The sequence below is a fragment of the Balaenoptera borealis genome (genome assembly GCF_965194805.1).
Source record: "Balaenoptera borealis genome assembly, chromosome: 2".
Classification (NCBI taxonomy): Eukaryota; Metazoa; Chordata; class Mammalia; order Artiodactyla; family Balaenopteridae; genus Balaenoptera; species Balaenoptera borealis.
This window is the reverse complement of record NC_138867.1, coordinates 165,083,570-165,094,833: the sequence shown is the minus strand read 5'-3', so window position 1 is coordinate 165,094,833 and position 11,264 is coordinate 165,083,570. Positions and strand designations below refer to the sequence as shown.

Sequence of the window (11,264 nt, the reverse complement as noted above, 5' to 3'; positions counted from 1 at the left end):
AGGGCCAGAGGAGGCTTGATGTGGCAGAGAAGCCTTTGAAGGTTTCACTGTAGGGTTTCGGGGACCCTGTTACTACTCTTTGGTTTCTCTCAAAGCACTAGCAAATGATAAAGCAAACGAACAAACTGCGAGACCACCGGGAGGCGCCCAGTCTGCCCTTGGAGATAGAATCCACCTCGCGCTGATGGCGCCCCCCACCTCACACGGTTGGTATGTCCTGGCGGCAGTCTCCCCCCGCAGTGCGGGTTGGTTCCGTCCCCGGACGCCCGCGCATGCGCCTGCCCCGAGAGCTCGTCTCCCCGCGGTACCTCAACCTCGCGGGCGCTCGCCCGCAGCTAGTTCCTAACGTGCTGCGGACGCTCGTGACCCGCGGCACCCGAGAGGAGGGGCTCAGCGAAGCGGCGGGGACCGGTCGGTGAGTACTTGCCGCTTCGGTACACCTCCCGCCCGCCTGCTTCCCGCCTCCTTCTCTCCCTCAGGGGGGCCGCGGCCCGCTCCTCTCCCGGATGGGCGCCTCTGACTTGGGGTTAGGGCCCTCTCGACGGTGAGGCGGGTCTCTCCGGACGCCGAGGTGGGCGCCTCCTGAAGGGACGGTCCTTTGGGACGGCGGGGTAGGCCCCTTGGAAAACCGGGGATGGCCCCTCAGGGTACTGGGCGCCTCCCGACGCCGGGTGGGCCCCTGGTGACCCCGGATGGGCTTCCGCCCTCGGGTGCCCGGACCGCGCCCCTCACACAGAGGGTGCGGCCTTCATTCTCCCCGGGGTCCCCCGGCGAAGGGCTCTGGTTTTCGCCAGCCCCTCGAAGGCGTCTTCCTCACGCTGAGCACCCCGCGAGCGGCCTCCGGCCGTGCCGCCTCCTTCCGCGGGGTCCCACAGCCAGGACTTCTCGTGGAGTCAGGGCGACTGGGCCCCTCCGCTCCTTTCTCCTCACGCTCCCTCCCTCCTCCAGGCTACTGTTTTGTTGGTGAGTGATCTAGTTTTTTTGCCCAGATATAAAGATGTTCCTTGGGAATCCTTACCATCATTTACCACTTTCCTCTCCAACAGAACTAGTATGTTTCCGCGCTGTACGGTGATAGTGTTTCAGGCCTTTTACATGTACACATTTGTTGAATCTAGGTACTGTTATCCTCCTCACTTTACATATTAGATAACTGAGGATCGAAGACAGACATGGCGTAAGTCGTTGAGCTGGTTTTGAATCCAGCCAGACTGACTCCAATGTTCTTGTTCTTGTTCTTGTATTTAGTCACTGAGAATAACAACACACAGGAAAAAGTGAAAGTTTATGCTACTGTCTTTATTTTTTCCTGTTAGAGGCAGTGCCTTTTCGTTGAATCCAAAAATGTGTCTCTTTGGAATCAGACACATCGCGCTTCAATTCCCAACTTGCCCTTTTACGAACTTAAGAAATTACCAGCTGTTTGATTTTGAATGTTTCTTAAGGTGTAAAATCGTGATAAAAATAACGTAAAATAATGATGCCTACCACATAGAGTTATTGGGAGGAGTAACCTCTATAATGCATGTGAGGTACCTAAAATAGTGTCCAAGGACTCAGTAAATAACTAATTATTTCTCAGTGTGTTTGGATTCTGTTTTTACACACTTGTCCTAAACTGAGGCTGAGTATACACTGGAATATAGAGCATCAGGTGTGTGTGTGTGTAGGTGTCCGTTTACCTTTTTTTATAGCTACTTTATTTATTTATTTATTTATTTTTGGCTGTGTTCGGTCTTCGGTTCGTGCGAGGGCTTTCTCTAGTTGCGGCAAGCGGGGGCCACTCTTCGTCGCGGTGCGGGGACCGCTCTTCATCGCGGTGCGGGGACCGCTCTTCATCGCGGTGCGCGGGCCTTTCACTATCGCGGCCCCTCCCGTTGCGGGGCACAGGCTCCAGACGCGCAGGCTCAGCAGTTGTGGCTCACGGGCCCAGCTGCTCCGCGGCATGTGGGATCTTCCCAGACCAGGGCTCGAACCCGTGTCCCCTGCATTAGCAGGCAGATTCTCAACCACTGCGCCACCAGGGAAGCCCCGTTTATCTTTTTTTAAATTGGAGAAACAGTCAAGCTGATCAGTTGATGAAGAGCTTGGTACCAAGTTTATTGAATGGCGACTTATTTAGGCGTAAGAGTCAGTCATTCATAGAGGACTGTTAAGGTCGCTCTGCCCCCAAGCTTTCAGAGCAATTTTGACAGGTTTGGTAGGGAGAATGTCAAGATTTTAAATTATCTTGTCAGTGATTGTTCTTCAGATAGATCAAGATGGTGGAAGTGCTGAACAAAAAAGAAAAATAATATCTTCCAAATTGGAGATTTTCAAGGACACTACCAACCTGTGATGTAACAAGTCTCATTTTTGGGTCACCTTTCCTGCTTGTGCATTCTGTAGAGACATTTTGTTTCTAACTGTCGTGATTAAGAAGAGACTGTTGTTATCTAGACACTGTTCCTTCTTTGCAGACACAGTGGTAATTCATTCTGTAGCCTCTGTTCAAGTAATTGAAGATAAGCCATTATTTTAGTGATTTTTATTTTTATTTTTTCATTTTGAAGGGTAGCAACTTAAATAGCAGTTGAAGTATATGTTAGGTTGTTCGTTTAAATTGGCTGAGCAGTGACCTTTTTACTCTTAGAATTTCTGTGGAAATAGTGTGGCTAAATCTCATGAAGCACTGGAATTTTGAAATCTGTGGGGTGCCTCTACTTAACACTTCTTACTGATCCCTTATCTGCTGTGATTCTTTGAAAACCCATTTTGAGCCTGAAGGTGGTTCTGTGCTAGCGAGAAGAGTTTTTACTTATTTAAATATCTTTAAGGAATTACATGTATTTGGTGGTGTAGCTACCACTGGTTTAAATAACTGAATGTACAGGAAACACTTAAAAAGATGAAAACTATTCCTTACAGGATGTTTTCCTAGGGCACTATGATTCCTCCAGTCTTCCCCCATACTTATCCCTACCTATTCATGATATTCTCTTAGATTCAAGGATCACCTTAAGTCTTATTATTCTCCATATAGCTTCCTACAACCTATAATAATTTTAGCCTTCTGTGCCTTTATATAGCGTTTTAAAAATTTAAATATATATAATTTAAATGTATATTTTATTGAATTATATTTAATAATTTAAATATATAAATTATATGCTATAATTTAAATATAAGCATAAAGTATAATTCATCGAATATTTATGTGTGCATACCTTACATTAGGCAGCAGTTCTAGTTGGAAGAAATCCAAAGATTAAGTCATGGAGTATTGGAGTCAGGATTTGGAGTTGAGAGACAGATGTGCAAGTGCCTGCTTTGTGGCTTTGGGCAAGTTACTTTTCTGAACCTGTGTTTCCTCATAATAATTATATATACTTCTTAGGTTTTTATGAGGATTAATTAAAATATTCATTCACTCACAAATATTTATTATTAAAAAAAGCCGTTCTTAAAAAAGTATTGTTGACATACAATGAAGTGAACCAACCTTAATTGTATAGCTCAGTACATACATCCATGTAACTGCCACCCAAATAAAGATATGGAACATTTCCAGCACCTCACTCAGAAGGGTCGCCTGTGCCCCTTCCCAGTCAGTACCCTCCAGAGATAACTAGTGTTCTGACTCAGTCACAGTAGGTTAATTTTTTTTAAACAGCTTTATTGAGATATAATTCATATACCATACAATTTACCCACTTAAATGTACAATTCAGTGGCTTTTAGTATTTTCACAGAGTTGTGTAACCATCACAACAGCCAATTTTAGAACATTTCTTCACCCCAAAGAGAAACTCTGTACCCCTAAGCCATCAGTACCAATCCCCCTGAGCCCTAAGCAATCACTGATCTACTCTCTGTCTATATAGATTTACCAATATGGATATTTCATATAAATGGAGTCATACAGTATGTGGTCCTTCTGGCTTCTTTTTACTTAGCATGATGTTTTCAAGCTTTATGTATGTTGTTACATGTATCAGGCTTCATTCCTTTTTATTGCTGGATAATTTTCCATTGTATGGATGTGACATTATTCCTTCATCTGTTGATGGACATTTGGGTTGTTTCCATTGTGGGGCTCTCATGAGTAATGCTGCTTTGTGAACATTTATGTACAAGATTTTGTGTGGACATAAATTTTAATTTCTTTTGGCTATTTACCTAGGAGTGGAATTGCTGAGTCGTATGGTAACTCTAATTTTAACATTTTGAGGAACTGCTAGACTGTTTTCCAAAGAGGCTTCACTATTTTACATATCCACCAGAAGTGTATGAGGGTTCAATTTCTCCACATCCTTGCCTACACTTGTTATTGTATGTCTTTTTTTATTTTATTTTAAAATTTTTTATAAGTTTTAAAAAATGTTTTATTTATTTTATTTTATTTTATTTTTATTTATTTTTGGCTGCGTTGGGTCTTCGTTGCTGTGTGCGGGCTTTCTCTAGTTGCGGCGAGCAGGGGTTACTCTTCGTTGCGGTGCATGGGCTTCTCATTGCGGTGGCTTCTCTTGTTGCAGAGCATGGGGTCTAGTCGTGCGAGCTTCAGTAGTTGTGGCTCTCGGGCTCTAGAGCGCAGGCTCAGTAGTTGTGGCGCACGGGCTTAGTTGCTCCGCGGCATGTGGGATCTTCCCGGACCAGGGCTCAAACCCATGTCCCCTGCATTGGCAGGCGGATTCTTAACCACTGCGCCACCAGGGAAGCCTTATTGTATGTCTTTTTGATCATACACCCATTCTGGTGGGTGTAAAGTGGTATCACATCGTGGTTTTGATTTGCATTTCCCTGATGGCTATTCGTATTGAGCATCTTTTCACGCATTTCCTTGCCATCTGTAAATAATCTTTGGAGAAATGTGTACTTCGATTCTTTGGCTAATTTTTTTTTTTTTTGATTGTGGAAATCGTCCACGTTTTATTCAGTATGAGAGAAAAAGCAACAGGAAAGAGATTACATTCATTGTGATTTTCAGCATCCTAGAAACACCATTATTTATGTAGAGCAGAGATAAAGTTGTAAGCAGATAATGTGGCAATGGATTTCACCTTATTCTGGCACAACCTAATTTTGGCTGCCTTACCAGGTGAATCCAGTAAACAGAGACCCTCTTTTCAAACCAGTTTTAGGGGACGTGCTACCATTCTTACTACTGTTAGCCTCTTCTCATCAGGTCACCCTTTATTCCTGTAGCCCTATCTACTCACTAGTGTTTCAGTTTTCTGCTCTCTGAAGGTTCCAAAAGAGTCTGTCTATTGATTTCATCACCCAAAACCGAGGTATATGGATGAGTCAGTGTGTGTGTGTGTATGTGTGCGTGTTCATGAAAGAGACAGAGATAGAGCAAAGACATAGCAGAGGGAGAGAGAAAGAGAGAGAGGGAAAGTTATAAAAATAATCCCTTTTACTTTTCCCCTTTTCCGGTTTTGTTTTTCAAGTATGGGACTATGTTTTTTTTTTTTTTTTTAGTTTGTTTATTTAATTAATTTATTTTTCTGGCTGCATTGGGTCTTCATTGCTGCATGCGGGCTTTCTCTAGTTGTGGCGAGCGGGGGCTACTCTTCATTGCGGTGTGCGGGCTTCTCATTGCGGTGGCTTCTCTTGTTGCAGAGCACGGGCTCTAGGCGCGCGGGCTTCAGTAGTTGCAGCACATGGGCTCAGTAGTTGTGGCACATGGGCCCTAGAGCACGTGGGCTTCAGTAGTTGCCGTGCGTGGGCTCAGTAGTTGTAGCTCGCGGGCTCTAGAGCGCAGGCTCAGTAGTTACGGTGCACGGGCTTAGTTGCTGTGTGGCATGTGGGATCTTCCTGGACCAGGGATCGAACCCATGTTCCCTGCATTGGCAGGCGGTTTCTTAACCACTGCGCCACCAAGGGAGTCCCTGGGACTATGGTTTTGGATCAGCATAGTCTCTCTGGATTTTTTCAACCAAAATATTTTCTAATAAAACTCCAAATTTTGCATATTTGGCATGGGATCACTTCTCTAGTCGTTAGTGATGATTTGAAAATTCCTGTTTCTTTTTAAATTAATTTTTATTGAAGTATAGTTACTTTACAATGTTGTGTTAGTTTCTGCTGTACAGCAAAGTGAATCAGCTATATGTATACATATAGCCCCTCTTTTTTGGATTTCCTTCCCATTTAGGTCACCACAGAGCATTGAGTAGAGTTCCCTGTGCTGTACAGTAGGTTCTCATTAGTTATCTATTTTATACATAGTAGTGTATGTATGTCAGTCCCAGTCTCCCAATTCATCCCACTCCCTCCTTCCCCCCCCTGGTATCCATACATCCATTCTCTGCATCTGTGTCTCTATTTCAGCTTTGCAGATAAGTTCATCTGTATTATTTTTCTGGATTCCACATATAAGCGATATTATATGATATTTTTCTCTTTCTGATTTACTTCACTCTGTATGACAGTCTCTGGGTCCATCCATGTCTCTGCAGATTGCACAATTTCATTCCTTTTTATGGCTAATATTCCACTGTGTATATGTACCACATCTTCTTTATCCATTTTTCTGTTGATGGACATTTAGGTTTGCTCCATGTCCTGGCTATTGTAAATAGTGCTGCAGTGAACATTGGGGTGCATGTATCTTTTTGAATTATGGTTTTCTCCAGGTATATGCCCAGGAGTGGGATTGCTGGGTCATATGGCAGTTTGGTTTTTAGTTTCTTAAGGAACCTCCATGCTGTTCTCCATAGTGTCTGTATCAATTTACATTCCCACCAACAGTGCAAGAGGGTTTCCTTTTCTCCACACCCTCTCCAGTATTTATTGTTTGTAGATTTTTTTGATGATGGCCCTTCTGACCGGTGTGAGGTGATACCTCATTGTAGTTTTGATTTGCATTTCTCTAATAATTAATGATGTTGGGCATCTTTTCATGTGTTTATTGGCCACCTGTATGTCTTCTTTGGAGAAATGTCTATTTAGGTCTTCCGTCCATGTTTTGATTGGGTTGTTTGTATTTTTGATATTGAGCTGCATGTGCTCTTTGTATATTTTGGAGATTAATCCCTTGTCAATTGCTTCGTTGGCAAATATTTTCTCTCATTCTGAGGGTTGGCTTTTCATTTTGTTATAGTTTCCTTTACTGTGCAAAAGCTTTTAAGTTTAATTAGGTCCCATTGTTTATTTTTGTTTTTGTTTTCATTAGTCTAGGAGGTGGGTCTTTTAAAAAAAGATCTTGCTGTGATTTATGTCAGAGATTGTTCTGCCTATGTTTTCCTCTAAGAGCTTTATAGTGTCCAGCCTTAAATTTAGGTCTTTAATCCATTTTGAGTTTTATTTTTGTGTATGGTGTTAGGGAGTGTTCTAATTTCATTCTTTTACATGTAGCTGCCCAGTTTTCCCAGCACCACTCTGGCTAATTTTTATTGCGTTATTTGTCTTTTTATTTTTGAGTTATAAAAGTTTAAAAAAATATATGTTCTAAGTACAAGTCCCTTATCACATATGTGATTTGTAAGAATTGTCTCTAGTTCTGGGGGCTGTCCCTTTGCTTTCTTGATAGTGTCTTGAAGCACAAAAGTTCTTAATTTTTGATGTCCAGTTTATCTAGTTTTTCTTTTGTTGCTTGTGCTTTTGATGTCATATCTAAGAAACCATTATCTAATTCAAGCTCATAAAAATTTATGCATATGTTTTCTTCTATGAGTTTTATAGTTCTAGCTCCTACAGTTAAGTCTTTGATCTATTTTGAGTTAATTTTTGTATAGTGTGAGATAGGGGTCAAGTTTCATTCTTTTGCATCTGGCTGTACAGTTTTCCCAGCACCATGTGTTGGAAAGACGATTCTTTGCCTATTGAATGGTCTTGGCACTGTTGTTGAAAATCAGTTGAGTGTAAACGTGACTATATATTTCTGGACTCTCAATTCTGTTCCATTAATCTATATGTTCATTCTTATGCCAGTGCCACACTATCTTGATTACTGTAGCTGTGTAGTAGATTTTGAAATCAGGAAGTGTTAGTCCTCCAACTTTTTTTTTTCCAAGATAGTTTTGATTATTTTGGGACCCTTGGATTTCCATGTGAATTTTAGGATCAGCTTGTCAATTTTCACCAAAAAATCAACCAGGATTTTATTAGGGATTGCTTTGAATCTGTATGTCAATTTGAGGAGTATTGCCATTTTAATATTGTCTTTCGGTCCTTGAACATGGAATGTCTGTCCATTCATTTATTTATTAAAATATTTATTTATTTGGCTGTGCTGGGTCTTAGTTGCAGAATGTGGGATCTTTAGTTGCAGCGTGCGAACTCTTAGTTGTGGCATGTGGGATCTAGTTCCCTAAACCCGGGCCCCCTGCATTGGGAGTGCGGAGTCTAAGGCACTGGACCATGAAGGAAGTCCCTCTTTCCATTTATTTAGATCATCTTTATTTTCTCTCAAAAATGTTTTGTAGTTTTTAGAGTATAAGTTTTGCATGTCTTTTGTTTAAGTTATGTCTAAGTATTTTATTCCTTGTGATGCTTTCGTAAATAGAATTTTAAAAAAATTTTATTTTCAGATTGTTCAAATGAATGTATAGAAATACAATTTATTTTTGCTTATTGATCTTGTATTCTGTAACCTTGCTGAACTTTATTAGTTTGATAGTTTTTTAGTGGATTCCTTAGAATTTTCTACTTAAAAGATCATTGCATCTTAAGATATAGTTTTATATCTTTCTTTCTAATCTGGTTGCCTTGTCTTTTTCTTGCCTAGTTGCCCTGACTAGAACCTCTAGCACAGTGTTGAATAGAAGTGCCGATAGTGGACATCCTTGTCTTGTACCTGATCTAAGGGGAGAACTTCCATTCTTTTACCATCAAGTCTAATATTAACTGTGGATTTTTTCTGTAGATACCTTTTATCAGGTTGAGGAAGTTCCCATCTATTCCTAGTTTATTGAGTGTTTTTATTATGAAGTGGTGTTGAATTTTGTCAAATGCTCTTTCTGTGTATAAATTATGTTGTGTTTGTCCTTTAATCTATTGTATGGTATAATTAATTGATTTTCAGATCTTAAACCAACCTTGCATTCTTTCAATGCATCTTACTTGGTCATGGAGTATGATCCTTGTTATACTGGTTTTGGTTTGCTAGTATTTTGTTGAGGATTTTTACATCTATATTCATATGAGATATTGGTTTCTTTTTTTCTTCAGTTGTCCATGTCTGGTTTTGGTATCAAGGTAGTACTGGTCACATAGAATGAACTGGAAAGTATTCCCCCTCTTCTATTTTTTTGAAGAGTTTGTGAAAGATTGATAATTCTTCAAATGTTTAGTAGAATTTCACAGCAAATTAGAAATGGTAGGACTAGAGATGAGCTGAAAGGTGTAGGTGCAGTTGTACATCCTGTAGTCATTTGAATTGAGTTTGTAATTGAAAGCGCAAGAGTGAATGCCACTGCAAAGTGACAGAGTAGAGACAGAAAGAGATGAGTACAGAATACTGGTAAATACTTTTATTTAGGTGAGAGGAATGGAAAGAAGAGGCAGAAAAGGAGAGGTCAGAACTAGGAGGAAAACTCAGTTGAGCAGTGTCACAAACACTAAGTTACAGTATCATAAAGAAGGGGTTCACCAAAATGGCTAGTGGAATGAAAGCTGAGGAGAGGCATGTCGATTTGGTGGCGAGGAGATCTTTCATGATCTTAAAGGGAAGGCAGATTCAGAATATATAGCATATGAAAGAGAGAAGAGGGTGATAAGTGGAGGCAGTGGATATGGAATATGCTCTTTAGAATTAATGTCAAAACTTCAAATTATTTCCAGAGTTTACAAGTTTGCTAAAGAAAAACAAAAGTAATATTTGCACATGGTTCAAAATCCAAACAGTAGAGAAAATCTCTTTCCCTATTCTGTCCTTCAAATTCCCTCTCACATTCTTGGCAGTTTCTTGTATATTCTACCAGATGAATTTTTTTTTTTTTTTAAATTAATTAATTAATTAATTTATTTATTTTTATATTTATTTTTGGCTGTGTTGGGTCTTCGTTTCTGTGCGAGGGCTTTCTCTAGCTGCGGCGAGCGGGGGCCACTCTTCATCGCGGTGCGCGGACCTCTCACTATCGCGGCCTCTCTTGTTGTGGAGCACTGGCTCCAGACGCGCAGGCTCAGTAGTTGTGGCTCACGGGCCTAGTTGCTCCGCGGCATGTGGGATCTTCCCAGACCAGGGCTCGAACCCGCGTCCCCTGCATTAGCAGGCAGATTCTCATCCACTGCGCCACCAGGGAAGCCCCTACCAGATGAATTTTAAAGCAGAAAGCTGTGTGTGTGTTTTACTTTATACAAATAATATCATTCCAAACATGCGGTTCTGAATCTTGTTTTTTAAATTAATAATTGGTTTGGAAATTATTCTGTGTCAATGTATAGAGACCTGAATAAAAAATTTGATGATAAAGCAGAGTAGAGGTAATTTTATTGTTACTAGGATTGGTTATTTTTAGGCTTACGAAGTCTTGATAATGCTTGTAGCAAGGGAATAGAGTGGATCTTGAAAGAACTTAAATATTGATATAAGAATGTTTGGGAGGAGCTTATTGGGAAAGAGTTGAAGGCAGAAGTGCCTTAGAAAGGATCAGTGAAAAAGTAGTTGGCTTGATATTTGAGTTTCTCCAGGAATCTTATCTTTTAAAAATTTATTAATATTAAAATTTGAATTTATTTATTTTTTTTCATTCAGGTGTGATTGATTTACAAAATTATATTACTTTCAGGTGTACAAAACAGTGATACAAAATTTTTGTAGATTATACTCCATTTACAGTTATTACAAACTATTGGCTGTATTCCCTGTGCTGTACAATATGTCCTTGTAGCTTATTTATTTTCTAAATAGTAGTTTGTACCTCTTAATCCCGTACCCCTATCTTGCCCCTCCCCCTTCCCTTTCCCCACTGGTAACCACTAGTTTGTTCACTGTCTGTGAGTCTGTTTCTTTTTTGTTATATTCACTAGTTTTATTTTTTAGATTCCACATATAAGTGATAACATGCAGTATTTGTCTTTCTCTGTTTGACTTACTTAACTTAGTATAATATTTTCCCAGGTCCATTCATGTTGTTGCAAATGTTAAAATTTCTTTTTTTTTTATGGCTGAATAGTGTTCTATTGTATATGTATGCCACATCTTCTTTATACATTAGCTTGTCAGTGAACCTTTTAGGTTGCTTCCATATCTTGGCTATTGTAAATAATGCCGCTGTGAGCATTGCAGTGCATGTATCTTTTTGAATTAGTGTTTTTGTTTTCTTCAGATGTACGTGCAG

General features: G+C 40.3%; 1 protein-coding gene across 4 annotated transcripts in view; it reads left to right on the top strand.

The window, feature by feature from the left end:
• Positions 1 to 263: 263 nt before the first annotated feature.
• UIMC1 (ubiquitin interaction motif containing 1) overlaps positions 264 to 11,264 on the top strand; it is a 135,310-nt gene continuing 124,309 nt past the window's right edge. Inside the window, exon 1 of one of the 4 annotated variants that reach the window (XM_082380531.1) lies at positions 264 to 415. Coding sequence is in view for 3 of the 4 variants with exons in the window: in XM_082380530.1 (XP_082236656.1) it covers positions 693 to 963 (271 nt within the window). In the remaining variant the exon portion in view is untranslated. Of the gene's footprint in view, positions 416 to 506; positions 964 to 11,264 lie in introns of those variants that run through there. The other 3 variants (XM_082380530.1, XM_082380528.1, XM_082380529.1) reach the window with 3 other exon arrangements.